The 19,127-nt window shown below is 43.5% G+C and overlaps 1 protein-coding gene across 1 annotated transcript; it reads right to left on the bottom strand.

Annotated features, from left to right (window-relative positions):
- Nucleotides 1-867: 867 nt before the first annotated feature.
- Nucleotides 868-18,080, bottom strand: TRIP13 (thyroid hormone receptor interactor 13). The gene is made up of 13 exons (XM_056857677.1): nt 17,995-18,080; nt 15,908-16,073; nt 14,869-14,998; nt 13,870-13,925; nt 12,554-12,644; nt 10,699-10,771; nt 9,495-9,558; nt 6,221-6,307; nt 5,780-5,886; nt 4,668-4,821; nt 2,942-3,054; nt 1,732-1,801; nt 868-963 (listed from the first exon to the last, which is right to left on the bottom strand). The coding sequence occupies exons 1-13, from the start codon at nt 18,078-18,080 to the stop codon at nt 868-870; spliced, it is 1,293 nt and encodes a 430-aa protein (XP_056713655.1).
- Nucleotides 18,081-19,127: the final 1,047 nt, after the last annotated feature.

Genomic DNA, 19,127 nt, shown 5'->3' with positions numbered 1-19,127 from the left:
CAGAGTGGCCCCAACGCCAGCAGGGAGGCCTGGATGTCGGTCATCCCTCCATTGTGAGAACTGGCCTTTGATTCCTACTCTCTGTTTCCTATTTTTCAGCCAGCTCTCAATCCATAAGAGGACTTGTCCTCTTATACCACGACTATGAAGTTTGCTTAGCAGTCTTTGGTGGGGGACTTTGTCAGAAGCCTTTTGGAAATCCAAATACACAATATCCACAGGCTCATTCCTGTCCACATGCTTATTGACACTTTCAAAAAACTCTAATAGGTTAGTGAGACAGGACCTACCTTTACAGAAGCCATGTTGGGTTTTGCCCAGCAGGCCTTGCCCTTCTATATGCGTGACAATTCTATCTTTAATAATGCTTTCCATCAATTTGCCTGGAACACACGTTAAGCTAACTGGCCTGTAATTTACGAGGTCTCCCCTGGAAACATTTTTTATAAATGGGTGTTACATTGGCCATTCTCTAGTCCTCTGGCAGAGGCTGATTGCAGGGACATATAGAAATATATAATGACACAGGATCAAAAATACCCAGTATAAAACATTTAATACAACTCTTCAAAATTATCATAGAAAGAGTAAAAAAAATAAGAGTCATGCTAGGAGTTAAAACAACCATATACACAATAACTTGAGGAAGAATTACAGAAGCATACAGTATTTTATGCTTGTTACACTTGGGATAATTGTTGCTGGAGAGAAACAAAAGCGTAAGTTACCTGAATTGTCCTTACCCAAAATTTTATCCATCCTTATTTAAGAAGCCCCAAGGATCATGCCAAATGACAAATATCCCAAAAATGTAAGTACACGATGCTTTATATACACAATAAGGGCTACTGAGGAGGAAAGCAAACGTCAAACGCAATCTGAAAGTTTGGCTCTTTCTTCAAATTGCTTGTCCACCACCAGTGACAGAGCTTGAAGGAATGTGGCCATTGTAACATTAGGAGACTAGAAGGAAAGAGAGAAAATAAAATCAGCAACAAAACAGGTGCCCCCACTGCACCAGGTAAGAGTGCTCCGTCCCACAACACAGGTGTTTTCAAAGTAAATATATGGAGGCTATTTAAACAGTAAAATGCTGAGAAAAACATTGATGTTAAGTGGACAAAACCAGAACACAGAAAAAGCCTGAATGAAACCCACAAGGAGTAGCTGGTGGGCATTCATGGCCTTTGCTGAGATGTGCTCCTTACCACCTATGCCAGAGTCAATTGCCAGGCCAAAGGAAACCAGCTAGTGCACATGCTTATTTATTTACTTCATTTATACCCCACCTTTCTCCCCAGCGGGGACCCAAAGCAGCTTACACCATTCTGGGGATGGACCGCAGCTCAGCGGCAGATCATCTGCCTGGCATGCAGAAGGTCCCAGGTTCGATCCCTGGCATCTCCAGTTATAACAATCAGGCAGTAGGTAATTGTGAAAGACCTCTCCCTGAGAACCTGGAGAGCCACTGTCTGAGTAGACAAAACTGACTTTGATGAACCAATGGTCTGATTCGATATGTCCATATGTTCTTCTTGTTTTTATCCTCGCAGGTCAGGAAAGAATGTATGACTGGCCCAAGGTTAGCCAGCCAGCTGCCCTGGCAGAGAGGAGATTTGAACCTGGATTGCCCAGATCCCAGTTTAACCACTTCACCACGTTAGCTCTCACACATTGCCTTGCCCCAGTAACAGGAGGAGAGATTCAAAAACAGAAAGAGTACCACCTTACTTGAACGTAAAGTGCATGGGCTAGAAAGGGAAGTTTTCGCAAGACACGGCCACTGAGTCCTTCACTTTTCCTGCATTAGAGAGAAGATTTTAAGATGCTGAAATCATTGAACACAAATATATAAAGAAGCCTCAACCACACTATGCTGGCTGTATAAGTCATAATAATGATTTCTACTACATACTCCATTCTAAGAGAGCAATAACAACCAAATATCCAGCTCTAGTGTTCAGACTACAGGTCTCCTTCTCAGAAACAGCAGATAGGGTCACAAGCCTGTATCTGAGTTTGACTTATTAACAGCCTTCAGGGGTTACACTTAAAGCTGGCTTTGTTGTCTACTACATTAGGGAAAAAAACCTATACCTAGAAAACCAGCATGTTAGTGAGTAGGGCTCTCCCATTCCTGAGGCGGGGGCCAAATGGGCTTAGGAGGTGAGCCCCCTATGCCGGCATCTGTGCCACTTGCACCGAGCAAAGTGGAAGGGATACCGGTGTAGTGCCACTTGCGGTGGCCCCCCAGGACTGGCGCAGCAGTGTGACCCATGGTGGCTCACCCTCCCACTGGCCTCCTGCCGGTGCGAGTGCTTGCGCCGGTGTCCTGGAAGGCATTCCCAGGGCGTTCTGGGACATGGGGCTGCTGGTAGGCTGCCTCCTAACCCCTTTCAGCCCGGGAACACCCCCCCCCCCGAAACAGTGGTGCTGTGCCAGGTTGTTTTCTATGGGGCTTCCCCCCCACTCCGTTTTTGAATTTTAACTTTTAAAAATGGGGCTTTAAGTCTTGCGGCGACCGGGAAACATCTTTAGAGGTGCTGCGGCAGCGCCTCGGCCACTGCAAGGTTCAGGAATGAGCTGCCCGCCTAGCCTTCTCCATGACATGCTAGATGTCTATGTACAATCCCGCCCCCTGGAAGAGACTCCAGCTTCAGGCAGAATGAAAGAATGCTATAATAAATTACTTATTTGTTCTCAAGTAGAAAACAAAACACAAAACCTCTTCAACTGAGGTTTTTGAGAGCTCTACCATAAGAAACCTGACAGTTTCTTATTACATCCCCAAAGCATTATGTATAATCAGTTCTCATTTATAAATGCATCAATACTCCAGGAGAATTTTTCATTTTGGCCTGGATTCTGAAAACATGTGAATTCAGTTTCAGGAGACAGAAAGTAACAAAAGGGACAGATTAATAAATTCCAGGAGTCCTACCTTGCAATTTCTTTCAAAACGAGACTCAGTTTAGATACCTCGTTCTCGATGTAACCAATCATCTCTAACTCGCGGAGTGTCAGCAGCTGCTGCCGAGGATAGATTATTTGACACTGGGGGGGGGGGGAGGGAGAAAGATCACATTTGTAAGAACAGTAAAAAAGCTGAAATTACGCTGCAACTCAGAAAGCAGCTCTATAGAAACAGATCAAATGTCTGTCCTGCTTATTCCTAGCATTCTAGATGCTGAACTGGGTAAGCTGATCCAGTGTATAAGCTGCGTTGAATGAAACTCGGGTCTTAGCAATGAGATTTGGTATTTTTTTCCTCCTTGTTGGACCTGTGAAGTTTTCATTGCTGCTGATGCCAAATAAAGCAGACCAATCTTTGTAAGTTGTAATAGTTCGATCCAGCACTGAATGCCATATTAAGGCCTGCCGGGCAAAGGTTATTCTTTTCTTAGTGTGTGTTGTTGTTGTTGTTTTTGGGGGGGTTGCCGTCAAGTCACAGCTGACTTATGACGTCTTGTTAGTGGCTTCCTAGAGGCACCTGGTTGGCCACTGTGTGAACAGACTGCTGGACTTGATGGGCCTTGGTCTAATCCAGCAGGGTCTTTCTTATGTTCTTATGGCAACCCTGTAGAGTTTTCAAGGCAAGAGACATTCAGAGGTGGTTTGCCCTTGCCTGCCTCTCTATCACGGTCCTGCTATTCCTTGGCAGTCTCCCATCCAAATATTTGCCAGGGTCAGGGCTGAGAGTGTGTGACTGGCCCTAGGTCACCCTGCAAGTTCCATGGCAGAGTAGGGATTAGAACCTGGGTTTTTCAGATCCTACTCCGACACCTAAACCACTACACCATGCTGGCTTTTTACTAAAAACACCTAGTAGTCACCATTGGTAGCAAAACACTAAAGGTAATGGACCTTTGGTTATTCATAAGTTGTTGTTTTTTGTCATTTTAGTTATACCACACAGAGCGGCAGCATCTTTTGGCTCTGAATGCCATCAACTAACCTGTATTGTAGGTGGCAGCAGGGGTTAAACACAACCCATATGCTTATATTGATCAGACCGGAGAGAGATGGTTGGTTGTCGCCCTGCCTCCTGGCCCAATCACAATGCACATAAAACCTATACGAATGAGTTTATATCAACATCCTTCAGGATGCCAGTTATTCCTCTACGGATTTAATCCATGGAAATTGACTTGAGTCATGCCTCTAACAGTCATTCCTGAGGCTGGGGGCCGAACGCCTTAGGAGGAAGTGACCCATACGCCGGCGTCCGTGCCACCTGAGCCGTGCAAGCTGGCATGGATGCCTGTGGGGGGCCACTTACGCTGGCCCTACTGGACCACAGCAGCAGCACGGCCCTTGGATGCCGGCGCAGCCCCCCGCCAATGTTCTCCCAGCACAAGTCCCCGTGCTGGCATCCCGGGAGGCATTCCCGGGGCATTCTGAGGGGCAGAGCTGCTTTTAGGCAGCTTCCAAACCCCTTTCACCCTGGGAACGCCTCCTGGGACGCCGGCAGTCCTGCACCACCTTTTTAGGTGCCATGGGCCCGCTGTCACCTATAAGGGTGGCCAGGAAGCCTCTGAGGAGGCTTTGCAGCTGTGCCATCCCAGCTGCCGTAGTCCACCTCCCCACCAACCCCAAGGAATGGGCTGTAAGGGTTTAATGCACAGGAATTTAATACATTGGAATTAAGACTCTTAACAATGTTTTACCTTCATCAGCTCTTCCAAGCAAGAGAGGTAGATTTTGAATATCGCTGCTGTAGGGGGCGGCCCAATATATTGCTTGATATCAGCTCTGTCTACGAAAGCCATGTCGATTTTCTCTGTGATATTTGAAGTAGTCAAAATAACTACATTGGGAAACCTTAAAAAAAAAAAAAAAAAATAAGCCACAACTGTAATTTCATAAGTTTAAAGCAAATAAAATTCCTTAATGCTTGAGACATTTAACAGTCGAATGTTAGTATAAAGTCTTTGCGTATGTGGATTGTCTGGCACCAAGATCACATCTGGTTCCCCCCCGTAAGATATTCACGTTGCTTTTTGTTGCAGCTATAAGACCTAGAAACAGACTTTGGCTTGCACCTTGTAGCTGTCACCCCAACATGATTTCTGTGCCTTCTCCCACTTCCCACAGCAGTCCAAAATACACTCCAGGATGCTGCCCCCAAGAGAAAGAAGTCCCTCGGAAACAGCATGAATGGCTAGTGGAGGGGTCTTTTTGGGGGGGAGAATCGATGAAAATCACCCACCTTCTAGTAGCAAAAATTTACTGTGAAATTCAAGCATTTTTTTTAAAGTAAAAGTTGAAGATTTAGAAGATTACAAAGACCATCTGGACTGCACAAATCTATCCCAGGAATGCATAGTGTCCGCAGACAGAAGTTGCCCATCGAGACGCAGCTAATATTTTTGAAAATTCTTGAGTGTACTCAGACTCTTATTAGAGGATGACCAAAGCGTTCAAACACCATTTTCATAGGAAGAAATCAATTGCAGGGATTTTCTGAAAGTATTATTGGTTAAGATCCTACATTTCTCTCAAACAGGATAACTAATCTAAGTTTTTATATGGAAAGAAATTCAACACGTTTGTTAATTACTAGAGTAGCAATTCAAATTAAAGACTATCTATATATAGTGTAATACCATAAAAATCCTAAAATGAAATTATTCTCTCACCCTTCATGACTGATCTTCAATTCTATTCATTTCCTAGCCTGATATTTTCCCAAGCAATTTTTTGCAAAGGTACAAGAGGGGTATTTTGTCTCCTGAAAGTCTCCTGACCAACTTCTTCTCTTTTTATACCAGGATGTTACCTTTTGATCTGATCAATTTGTGTCAAGACCGCATTTACAACTCGGATGGCATCGGAAGGCTCTGTACCTGCCCGGAAAGAGTTCCGTGCTGCTGTGAGACTTTCCACCTACCAAAAATAAACAAAAAGAGAGGACTGTTAGTTTCACAAAGAACCACATTCGTAAGAAACATAATCTGAACACAATATGTATTTAATGCACCTACTGTAAAACAAATAATTATTCATCCTGCTTAGAGGCTTCTCCATATCGTATTCAATAATTTTCCTTCTACCACCTTTCCTAACAAAAGCCTCAGCATAACAGAAAGTGCAAGTACATGATCTTCCGAAAGAAATACTGAGTGCAGGATAGGCAGGCATAGCTATGTTATTCCCAGACACCCCAAAAATGTTTCCCATCACTGTCAGTTTTTAAAGTAAAATGAGATGACTGTCATACCTCATCAATCAGCACAAAGACAAGGGCATCTTTGTCATCAATGAACTCATGAATCTTCTGGAACATTTTGGTAACAAGTTTGCCACTCTAGAAGAAAAATGGGATATATTCTTGTCTCTTCTCCCAGGTTAATCAGTACCAAATACCACTTACCTGGCCACCTCAGGAAAGCAACAATTACCTTGAGGTGATCAGGCACAGTTCGCTTACTGTAGCCAGAATAGATGCAAGGATAAAACTGTCACACAGAATTTCAAAACTTGGGTTCTTAAATTATGAGGTCGTCACCTTGGAAGGCATGGAACACTTGAAGAGCGGGATGCAAAGTTCCAGAGAGGTATAGGATCCCAGGGCAGAAGGAATCATCTTCCATTCCAAATACCTGGGAGCGCTGAACAACCTGTGACAAAGGACCCTCACTGGATTTGTGCAGGTGAATGGATCCCCAGAGCACACACCTGTCCCAACCTGATTCTGTAAGGTCAAACTGCAGCTTTGTTCTAATGACACTACTTTATGCCTGATTTTAGGGGGGAGTCAGATGGCCTGTTTCATTCATCATCATCTGCTTTAGTCATCTGCTGGGGTTGGTGCTAAAAGTGGGCATTCCGTTAAATTAGAATAGAAAAATACCTTAGCGGTATTTAAAGGTAAAGGTCCCCTGTGCAAGCACCAGGTCATTCCTAACCCATGGGGTGACGTCACATCCTGACATTTCCTAGGCAGACTTTGTTTATGGGGTGGTTTGCCAGTACCTTCCCCAGTCATCTCCCCTTTACCCCCAGCAAGCTGGGTACTCATTTTACCAACCTCAGAAGGATGGAAGGCTGAGTCACCCTTGAGCCGGCTACCTGAAACCAACTTCCATCGGGATCGAACTCAGGTCGTGAGCAGAGCTTTTGACTGCAGTAGTGCAGCTTAACAGTCTGCACCATGGGGCTCCTGTGCCTCATATCGGTATTTTGGGGGGGGGGGGGTTTAATACCAAAAAAAACAGTGGCAATTTAAGAGAGTCGAAAAGCAGATCCTGAATAATGCAGAATGTTTAGGCATTATTTGGGGCTACTTTCAAATATCCAGAAAAAGTCGTTATTGCAATTCAGCATTTTTCAGATTTTTTTTTAAAAAACTGGGTCTATTAAACCCAAATGCAAAAACTACTGGGGGGGATGGTGCACAGCCCTAGTTGGTACCCCAATCTGCAGTCCCTCATAAGCAGCAACTGGCAGCTGAATGGAACTATGCATAAGGATCTCCTCCTATTAGCCTGGGGGCATGCTTGGCAGGGTGTAGTTATAAAGTGAAGCAAAAAAAGAAAGCTACATGAACTCTTTGCAGAATGGGGGGAAGCAGCAACTGTGAAAGCAGCTCTCTCAAAAATATTGCTTTGTGTTACACGGAAGATCTGTGAGCAGTCGTACACCACTGGGGGTCTCGGGTCAGGGATTTAGGGCAGCTTTGCAGGAGGCCAGTAACCTGTGGCAGGTGAACCGGGGGGGGGGGGGGAGCAAGCATCCCATGAACATTATTTCAAAGGCCAGGGTGAATAAGGTTTTGTCAGTCTAGAAAGCATCAGACTAAACCCCACCAGCTTAACACTCAACTGTAGCCTCTGAAAGTGCCAAGTAACATTCTTTCGCCCTGACCTGGATGGCCCAGGCTAGTAGTCCAATCTCATCAGATCACAGAAGCTAAGCAGGGTGGGCCCTGGTTAGTCCTCGGATGGGAGACCACCAAAGAAGTCCAGGGTTGTTAAATTGTGGAACTCCAAGGATGTGATGATGGCTGCCAACTTGGAAGGCTTTAAGAGAAGAGTGGACATGTTCATGAAGGAGAGGGCTATCCATGGCTACTATTCAAAATGAATACTAGTCATGATGCATACCTATTCTCTCCAGGATCAGAGAAACATGCCTATTATATTAGGTGCTGTGGAACACAGGCAGGATAATGCTGCTGCAGTTCTCTTGTTTGTGGACTTACTAGAGGCACCTGGTTGGCCACTGTGTGAACAGACTGCTGGACTTCATGGGCCTTCGTCTGATCCAGCAGGGCTTTTATGTTCTTACGTTGCTGCACAGAGGCAGGCAATGGCAAACCACCTCTGCTCCTCTCTTGCCTTGAAAACCCCATGTGGGGTCGCCATGAGAGCTGTGATTTGATGGCAGTTTCCACCACCAACATTATTTCCACTAACAAGGGAATGCTGACATTTTATTATTCCCATACATTATGGACACAGTTTTACTGCATAGTGTTCTGAGCTTTCATTCTGCTGAGCTACCTTGATTAAGGGGGTGTTGCAGAAGGATCCTCCCTTGTGCCAGAAGGATGCCAAGGCACCCACTCCCACCGCCCATCTCTTCAGTTACCTGCTTTTCCTACTTGTACACTGCTACATGAGGCAGCCCTGTCCATGGACGCAGCCCCATGGAGCCACACTATTTCTCAGAGGGAAGATGGGTGGTTGTGTGGCATGTGGGAGCATGACCATTGTGCAAATCTTAGAGTATCTCTGGGCAGAATGGATGAGGATTGAAGGATTAAGAATAAAAAAGTACTAATATTTTCTTTGTATACTACAAGCTTGTTAGGAAGGTAGTTGCTGTAGGTAGCCATGTTGGTCTGCAGTAGAACAGCTAGATTCGAGTCCAGTAGCACCTTAGAGACCAACAAGATTTTTTGGGGGTGGGGGAGGTATGAGCTTTCGAAAGTCAAAGCTCCCTTCATCAGAAAGTGCTCGTGGACTCTACAAGCTTGATAGTAAGCCTTTTTGAATAACTACACAGAGTAACATCTGGTCTGAACGGCAAGACACAGAAGAGATTCCACTGGAGAATGTTATTTAATCTGCATGACAGTTTATTATGGCTTCAGTAGTTCACCTTTAATCCGCCCTCTAAATACCACCAAGGCAAACAATTCCTAAAGAGAGGGTGTCTTGTCTTTCCAGGATAACAGCAGCAGAGTTCCATTCAGAAATTTCTGCATGGCTTTGATTCAGACTGGCGCCCGTTGGTGCAACACTGGGCAGGAAGGAAAGCTTGAACCTCCCCTCCCTTCCTCAGTACAACAGCCACAAGCAGAATTGGGGCCTGCACGGCTACAGGTGCCTTCCTTTTCACATATCTTCCAGCATTACATCCATTTCAGCCCAATCAGACAGCATAAAGATCTTAACAACTGCACAGATATTCAGCATTCCTTAAAGTTCAACACACCAGCATGAACCAACATTATCCACATCACACAAAAAGGCTACAAAGAGGCTTACCTCAGAAAACCATTTAGAGAAGAGACTGTGGCTGTTTATCTCGATTAATTGTCCATAGCTGTACCTAAAGTGCCAAATTAAAGTTGAATCAAGTTAAAATAAGGAACTGTTTATTACTGCTTTCTACCCAAGAAACCTAGGGCAACATCATGCCGCTGTATGATGAAATAATCCAGATTTCTAAAGAAGATGCTCACTTTCCTAGAACATGGGGTGCTAAGGAGAACAGTGCTCACAAAATCCACAGGGTAGCATGTCATAGAGCCATGTGTGGCTCCTGAGCCACAGAGTATCACTGTGCTAGGCACTCTGGGGTCATTGGAAAACACTGGAATTGCACAAACAGAAGTGTCTGAGAAGCAAGCTCTGCAGTGGAGGACCTGCCAAGTAATCAGCCAGAAAGAAGCGTGTGCGGAGCAAAGTTATAGGATCCAAAATGTAGGAATTAAACCAGAGAGGTTCTATGTCATTGTCATTTCAGATGAGTTAGTTGCAACCAAAGCCATGTGGCACTTTAGCTGTGGCATAGAGCCCACATTTATTTTCTCTACATCAATCTATTTCTTTAGTATTACTTTTACTTCTTCAATCCAAGAGTTTATAATGGCAGGCATGGCAGGGAGGGTGTCCTAGAGACAATCCACCAGGAAATTCTCTGTAAGCTCTACTTGAATGAATGAGAGCATTTTTACATCCTTGAAAAAATTATCATTTATTATTACGGTATTATCATTTAAAACATTTATTAGTCACTTTTCTACCTTGTGGAACTCAATGGCTTACAGTATAAATAAAACAATAATTATAAGAACAACTAAAGATCACAATTTAAAATCTCCAATTAGCACCGCCAATAAATAAAAACTAAATTAGTCAAATGCCAAATAAAACTGTCTTCAACTGCCACCTGAAGATCGAAAATGAGGAGCAGGCACACCTCCCTGAGGAGGTTGTTCCATGATTGTGGGGATGCCATCAAAAAGGCTCTCTCTTGTGTGACCACTAGATGAGCTTCCTTGCTTTGTATGACAATCGGGAAGCCCTCTGCCTGTGATATTAATATCCTGGGCATGAACATAAGGGAGAAGACAGTCCTTCAAACAACTAAACAAAATGTTAGTGGTTGAAACAGGTAAACAAAATTCTAGTGGATGAAAAATAGCACTGTTTTAACTTTTCATATGAAAGCACGAATCTGAATTACCTATGCGAAAGTCTAATGGCCAGCTTCTGAGCCAGTGCTTTACACAGGGAAGTTTTACCAGTTCCTGGAGGACCTGCAGTAAAATCACAGGATTATTAAAATATTCCAATTGCATCATGACAAGCCTTTCCTTCTAAAAAGCTAGGATCCAGTCTTTTCCATACCATACAACGTCTGACGGGGCTCAAGCTTCCTGCTTCCATCCTATCTTACAGATCTTAACTTGAATATTAACTTTTAGAACAATCATACATAGCAATTGCTAATAGTCATAGTTCTAAAAACAGCTCTAGAAGAAGAGTTGGTTTTTATACCCCGCTTTTCTCTACCTTTAAGGAGTCTCAAACTGGCTTACAATCACCTTCCCTTCCTCTCCCCACAACAGACACCTTGTGAGGTAGGTGGGGCTGAGAGAATTCGGAGAGAACTATGACTGGTCACTCAGCTGGCTTCATGTGGAGTGGAGAATCAAACCCGGTTCTCCAGATTAGAGTCCACCACTCTTAACCACTACACCATGCTGGCTCTCTAGTATTGAAATTATTCAAAGATGAACTATGCATTGCACACAAATGTGTAGAAGTTGCTCAGTGGTCCTTTCTGTAGAGAAAAATTCTTTTTCATGTGTTGGGGGGAGGAACTGGGAGGACCGACTAGATTTGAGTCCAGTAGCATCTTAGAGACCAGCAAGATTTTCAATGTATAAGCTTTCGAGAGTCAAAGCTCTCTTTGTCACATTCATCTGACAAAGGGAGCATTGACTCTCAAAAGTTTATATCCTGAAAATCTTGATGGTCTCTCAGTTACTGGCTGTTCTACTACAGACCAACATGGCTACACTCTGAAACCATCTTCATGGGAGGAACAAAGCTGAGCATACACACCTGGGCACTCAGGCATCTCTCCCCGAAATCTTCCAGAGGGAGGCCGCGTTTCCTAGACAGAAAGAGCTGTTGGGCTACCCTCCCAACGTGAGTGCGATGTGTAGCCTGGAGCTGAGCTGAGCTGTACAAATGTCCTTTGATGTTCTGAAAGTTCTCACTTTTTCTTTCCTAACTTTTGATATAACAACCGCTGGGCTCCCTGCCCCGTACCACTTGCTCCCACTTTTTGATTGCATTCAAAATGCTGTTGAGTCAAAGAACATACTTCAGCCTCACAGAGCTGTATTGGCCAAGAGGGAGAGCTGGATAATTTCCAGATCAGATCTTTGCTCAGCCATAATCTTGCTAGCTGGCCCAAGGAAATCAGTTTTGCAGTTTTACCCTGCCCTTTGAGGAGCGCAAAGAAATGTACATGGGCCCCCGTTCTCTTTTTATCCTCACAACAACCCTGTGAGGTAGGGTAGGCCGAGAGACATGTGACTGCCCCAACGTCAACTGAGCTTAAGGAATGAAAAAGGATTTGAATCCAGACCTTCAGATCCTAGTATAGTTTCAGAAGGTAGCCTGTTGGTCTGCAGCAGAACAGCTAGATTCGAGTCCAGTGGCACCTTAGAGACCAACAAGATTTCGGGGGTATGAGCTTTCGAGAGTCAAAGATCCCTTCTCAAAAGCTTATACTATGAAAATCTTGTTGGTTTCTAAGTTGTTACTAAACTTGAATCTAGCACAACACTCTAATCACTATACCATAATTTCCCAGTCTCAGTTCCCCCGCCACCCACATGAAGATGATAATACTGACCTTACTTAAAGGGTTGTTGTAAAGATAAACAAATTAATGTATATGAACCCCTCTGAACATACTACAGACATGCTAAGTATGATCATAATTACACAGGACTTCAGTGTTAGTCAATTCCCAAAAGCCTTCTAATCAAGTACTATTTAGTTAAAATGATACATCTTTTTACCATGCAATAGAACAACTCTGTTCCAGGATATCAAGTTGCTGTCAACATTTCTGTCTGAGAACAGTAACGTTGTGGTCACGTAATCTAGTAACTAATTGGAAAGGGAAAAGAACAGTTAAAACTCCATAGTATAGCTGGACTCTTGATACAGAAGTTTCAAGCAAAGAGTAAGGGAGGCGTGCATAAATACGTAAATAAATAAATAACTAGGGGCATGAAGAAAGCTGCCCAGGAATTTAGAGCACTCTACTGACAGGTAAGTAATTCAATATTTGCAAGGTTAGTTTGTGATGCAGCTGGAAACTAAAAGTTTGAAGGATATCAGGAATCAGACCGGAGCATCTTGGACTAAAATGGCCTCGCCATGAGGCTTGTAAGGAATACTGGCTGAGCCTTCTAGTACCGCTGACCAGAGATTGATGACCAGAAGTTCTCACCAGTCATTCTGTGAAGTTCCCCCCCACAAGTCTAAAGATGGAAAGGGGCAGCGTTACGCCTGAGATCCTATGTTGGTTTCATCCATGCAAGATTTCCATTATATCTTCAATATGCAGCCCAGCCTTATGCATGTTTAATCAAAACTAAGTACCACTGAACAGCACTAAGTACCACTGAACCAGAAAGAACTGAAGCACAGCATGTATTAAAACAACACATTAAGTAGTACAGAAATTACATAATAGGATCCTACTTAACAATAAGCTATTCGCAGAAGTATAGACCACAGTCCCTAATCACTTATCTACGTAAGACTGTGAACCATTCTGTACAGTGTAACCCTATTACCTGAGAAAACCTCTCTCAGAAGTCAAGGACTGCTGCCACAAGTGTGACAGACAGAAAGGGATACCCCCCCCCAAAAAAAACCTCTGTGTGAACCTCACAGAAGTATCAATAGGCAGAAGGCAAATAATACGGTCCTGTATATTTACCATACAAGGGGCAGATGTTCACATATTAGATAGTTGAATGTTTTAGCAAGAAGGAGTAAGAGGGGGAACACCTCTTCCAGCTGCGTAACTTCCGTGCTGAGGACTGCTTTTCCCCTTCCCCTCGCAGCTATTTTATAAAGCCTGGGTGTAGCGAGAGCCATGGGGCACAACCTGAAGGGCCCTCGCCCCTCGGGCTCTTCTTTGCCTGCAGCCTCTTTTCAGGCAAACCAGTGAATGATTCCAGGACCAGCCTGAGGTACACTTGCTCTGCTTTTTATACAAAAATTATTTGTTTTGTTCTGGTTTATTTATGTATTTTTCTTGCTGTAAGCCACTTTGGGACCTTTTTTGGGAGAAAAAGCTTAAATAATATTTTCAACTTACATCTGATTTTACTTCATTGTCATACACAAGGCTCTCCCAGAGACCGTGGAACTCAGCTGCAAAAGAGCACCACTAAATTCAATAAAGAGCTATAAAGATCAAAACATCCCATTTCAGTTCAGCCATCTTTTGCTGTTTAAATAACTAAATTGGTTCTTCTCTCAGTTTAACAAACCAACACTACAATCCTACATATAAGCCAGCCCTACTGTACATACTTTGAATGTAAACATTGGAGTGTAAAGCTCTTCAGCCCACAAGTTTCTCAGTCATAGAAAGTTTTTAAGACATAGGAACAAAAAGCCAGATTTCACACAGCCACCCAAAATACCTAAAGTCACAGGAGCGTAAGTAACTCAATGCTGTTTCGTTTTTCCTGATAAGACCCCCCCTTCACCCAAAAGCATTCATAGGGCATGTTCCTGCTACAGGTGTAAAGCTTTTTAAAGTCCCATGGAATTCATCCAAAGAAATTTATTATTTATTTGCTTCCTTTAAACCCCACCTTCCTCCCCAATGAAGACTCAAAACAGGTTACATCACTCTCTGCTCCATTTTATCCTCACAACAACTCTGTGAAGTAGATTAGGCTGCGAATGTCACTGGTTGAAGGTCACCCAGCAGGCTTCCATGGCAGAGTGGGGATTCGAACCTGGGTCTCCCAGACCCTAGTCCGACACTAACCACTATATAACACTTGCTTTCAGTTCATGCTGGGACTTAAAGTACTTAATTTTAACTAGGCAATCCCCCTTACAGTACAACCTCAAAACCCACATATGTAAGAATGCTGTCTGTTATCCCTGCAAGGATAATTTTCTCACTTTAGAACTCAATGTACTTTTATTGCAGAACTCTTATCTTGCTTTCTCCCATCAAAGTTTATACCTAAGTCAATCTCTATCTGTATAATTATATCAAACAATAATTTTCAGAAGCTCAATCTATATTCTGAACTCTCGAAGACCACCTTGTGCCATACACAAGAAGAAGAAGTACCTGTAGGTAACACCCAGTGATTAGCTGCAATGATGTTCTCATTCTCTTCTTCCAAGTTTTCAGTACTGGGGCCTTCTTCATTAAGATGAAAAATATGAATGGAAAGGCTGCCCTCACTCAAGTTAATAGGCTGCAACGGAGAGGGAAAACAAAGATCGCCTCTGGCAAATAATACTTTGAAGAGAACTGTACAATGTCAAACAGTACAAGGCTCTTTGTACTCTGGGTAAAGGCAAAACTCAATGTCAGATTCAGATTTCATTTACATTATTTTCTAAGGTGGATTCTGAACAAAACAAATCACATCCAAACCAAGCTTGTCCTAATCAGGCCTGGTTTGCAAGGGCAGCAGAAGGGGTGGTAGAATCCTGAGGCATTGTAGTGTACGATGGATACCCCTTTTTAATGTTCTCCTATATAAAATACTGAAAGGAAGGCAGCATGGAATAGCCCGATCTCATCGGATCTCAGAAGCTAAGGAGGGCCGGTGCTTGGATGGGAGACCACCAAGGAAAACTCTGCAGAGGAAGCCAATGGCAAGCCACCTCTGCTTCTCACTTGCCTTAAAAGACCCTTGCTGTGGTCGCCATAAGTTGGCTGCAACTTGATGGCACTTTACACACACATATGAAATGCTCCCTGCTAGTAAAAAAAAAAATTGCCCTTCAGACGAAGTTTCTATCCCCATTATTCTCTCTTGTGCTAGCTTTCTATCCACAAGGAATTTTTTACTTAGGAGAACCTTCAAAGACAAGAGCAGTCTGAAGTGGTGCAGTCCACCTTAGACTGATTACAGAAATGCGAATTTTAAGAATGTGCATGCTGCACATATCTTCTGTACATTTGGAAAAGGGGGATCAAACTATCTGGAGGAATCTTGGATGGAAGCCACTGATCACAATCAAAAGAAAAATTGTTTTGAAAAACAGATCAGCACCTTAATAAACATTACTTTTATTCTAATAATCTTGTTTGATAGCTAGAATATCCCCCAGGAACAAGTTTTGAATACTTGATTAATGTAAGAAATACCTCATACCTGTCTTTCCTTCAGCTTTAGTTCTGTATCCACAACTGCAACAGACTGCACATTATTTGTTAGGAAGATGTCATCAAACTCGGTCCATTTGTAATCACCAAAGATAATGTTATGCCTATTCAGTAATCTTAGGATATGCTCCTTGATATCTTCTCTCTTTGCAGTGCTAATTAATACCAAAAAAAAATAACGAACCAAATAATTAATGTTAGAAAGGACCCAGCAGCATCCTACTCCCCTAGAATACACCCAAAAGGCAACCCACAAAACCCTGACTTTGTCCTTCAAGGGATTCAATGACCTGCCCCACACCTGATGTGTAAAATATCAAATCCATGTGACTCAACCTAGTGAACTGAACCCACTCTACAGATAGAAACAAGTCTCTAGAGTAGCCAGATTCGGCACCGTATGGACGGAAGGACAGCGGAATTTACAGCTCCGAGATCTTGATGAACCAACAAGTGTTTTCCCCTGGCTTTTTGACAGGTAAGAATGGGGTATTGCAAAGGCTTTTGGAGGGAGCTATGGTGCCCTGTTCCAGAAGAGCTGTAATGACTGCATGGATCCCCGTCCAACGCCTCAGGGCATAAGGGGTACTGAGCAACCCGCAGCAAAGGCTTAGCAGGATCTAAGTTAATTTTAACTATTGTCGAAGGCTTTCACGGTCAGAGTTCATTGGTTCTTGTAGGTTATCCGGGCTGTGTAACCGTGGTCTTGGAATTTTCTTTCCTGACGTTTCGCCAGCAACTGTGGCAGGCATCTTCAGAGTAGTAACACTGAAGGACAGTGTCTCTCAGTGTCAAGGGTGTAGGAAGAGTAATATATAGTCAGAAAGGGGTTGGGTTTGAGCTGAGTATTGTCCTGCAAAAGTAATGTGCTAATGATTAGCACATTACTTTTGCAGGACAATACTCAGCTCAAACCCAACCCCTTTCTGACTATATATTACTCTTCCTACACCCTTGACACTGAGAGACACTGTCCTTCAGTGTTACTACTCTGAAGATGCCTGCCACAGTTGCTGGCGAAACGTCAGGAAAGAAAATTCCAAGACCACGGTTACACAGCCCGGATAACCTACAAGAACCAATTAATTTTAACTGTTTGTGCAGACTGAATGAGGCCAACCTCGTTGTCATGCTGTGACCACAAAAGAATTTCCTGCGGGATTTCAGGAAGTGAAAGGTTTTCAGTGTCTGAGCCTGAAGGGTTGCAAGAAGTGCGAGTTCATTAGTAGCCTGTACCTTAAGATAGACACCATCTGGTGAACAAAAAACAATACACCTTAATTTACAAAGAAGATCTTGCCTTAGCAGATTGAGATGGGAAGATGGAAAGAAAGTAAAGGCAGTCCCCTGTGCAAGTACTGGGTCATTACTGACCCATGGGGTGACGTCACATCATGACGTTTACTAGCCAGACTGTGTCTACAGGGTGGTTTGCCATTGCCTTCCCCAGTCATCTACACTTTATCACCAGCAAGTTGGGCACTGATTTTACCAACCTCATAAAGAGGAAAGGCTGAGCCAACCTTGAGCCGGCTACCTAAAACTGACTCCCATTGGGATTGGACTCAGGTTGTGAGAAGAGCTTTGACTGCAATACTGCAGCTTGCCACTCTACACAACAGGGCTCCTCATGGAAAGAAACATGGGTGAAAATGCCCTTATCAGCTACAATCATGCTGATCAGGTAGACCCTACATGAAAGGCAAAACTGATGTACTGGCGTCCTCCTGTCCACAAGATAATGTTCTTCATCTTCTAGAATGCAGAATTCCCCAGATGCAATTCCAGGCTTCTACAGCTTAGAAGGATCTCAGATAGTAAACTTTAACCTTGGGAAATGATGGAGCTAAATGGACTCACAGTCTGCGTTGCTCTTGGGCAGTTTTGTATGTTTAATTATATATCCATTGTAACTTGGTAACTCTAAGAAAGGCTGATTTTTCCAACCTTTTTCATTCCCTATGAGCAAATAACCCCTTTCAATTCCACCAAGCACCATCCCCTTTGGGCCAAAGAATAAACCCCTTTCCAGTAAATGGCAAAATTATACTGAGACACTTTATGTGACAGAGATACCTGTTTGATTTCTGATGAACCTCTACGTGTATCTGCAGGAAGTCACTTGGAAGAGCCTGTTTTAAGTCTCCCGCTGCTTCATCCATATTATGAAAACCTAATTTAAAAGACAAAGGAGATGTAGCGATTAGGTCTCTAAAGATGTCCTGAAGCGTCTTGCTTTTCAGAATTGTGGGCGCTGAATGTTGCGTGACTGGTTTTCTCTTCTGACTTCAGCTTAACACAAGCATTAGCACCGATGTGACAATGAATGCAATGACAAGGATGGAAAAGCTGCAACGTTTCAAAATGCTGATCCCTTATCAAGGAAGCGTCTCAGCCAGCACTTGACACTTAGAGATTTCTGAAGGGAGGAAGAGTTGTCTTGGTTTACCCTTGTAGAATGAGACTTGACAAGTCACACTTCATGGCACCCCGGACTATCCGGCTGACCTCAACCAGGGCCAGGGCTTTTTTAGCTCTGGCCCCAGCCTGGTGGAACTCTCTGTCAAGTGAGACCCGGGCTCTGCGGGACTGAACTCAGTTCCGCAGGGCCAGTAAGATGGAGGTGATCTGCCAGGCATTTGGTTGAGGCAGCAAGTGTTTCATCAATCAATTGGCCTCCCTTTCTCCTTTTCCTCCTCCCTTATTCCTCTTTTTACTATCTTTTGGTCCTCTGCCGACAACTAGGATGGGCTTCACCTTTGGGATTGAATTTTATGGTAGTAGTAGGTACAAATTGGATGGCCATTTTAATCTGTACTACAGGGTGAGTATCCCTAATCCAAACTGCTTGGGACCAGAAGTGTTCTGTATTTCGGATCTTTCCGTATTTTGGAATACTTGCATATACATAATGAGATATTTTGGGGATGGTACCCAAGTCTTGTCTCATCATAGGGTTTTCAAGGTAAAGGTTGGTCAGAAGTGGTTTACCAGTGCCTTCTTCTGCGCAGTACTAACCAGGATCGCCATGAGTTGAAAGCGACTTGGCGGCACTTAACACACACAACACCCAAGTCTAAATGTGAAATTTATTTATGCTTTATATATGTTTTATACATACGTTATACACATAGCCTGAATGTAATTTTAAACGATATTTTGATAATTTTATATATATTGAACCATCAATGGTGCTGCTGAGGGCCTGT

The sequence above is a fragment of the Euleptes europaea genome, chromosome 11 (assembly GCF_029931775.1).
Source record: "Euleptes europaea isolate rEulEur1 chromosome 11, rEulEur1.hap1, whole genome shotgun sequence".
NCBI lineage: Eukaryota > Metazoa > Chordata > Lepidosauria > Squamata > Sphaerodactylidae > Euleptes > Euleptes europaea.
The sequence above is the reverse complement of the archived record's forward strand: the minus strand, read 5'-3'. Positions and strand labels throughout refer to the sequence as shown.

Bases quoted from the DNA above. Each gene is read 5' to 3' on its own strand.
- TRIP13 (XM_056857677.1), bottom strand. From the start codon at position 18,080: ATGGATGAAGCAGCGGGAGACTTAAAACAGGCTCTTCCAAGTGACTTC. The intron at 10,772-12,553 runs GTAAAAAGATGT...ATTTTACTGCAG, and splicing joins CAGAGTTGTTCTATTGCATG to GTCCTCCAGGAACTGGTAAA. The intron at 4,822-5,779 runs GTAACATCCTGG...TTTTTTTTTAAG, and splicing joins CAAATTGATCAGATCAAAAG to GTTTCCCAATGTAGTTATTT.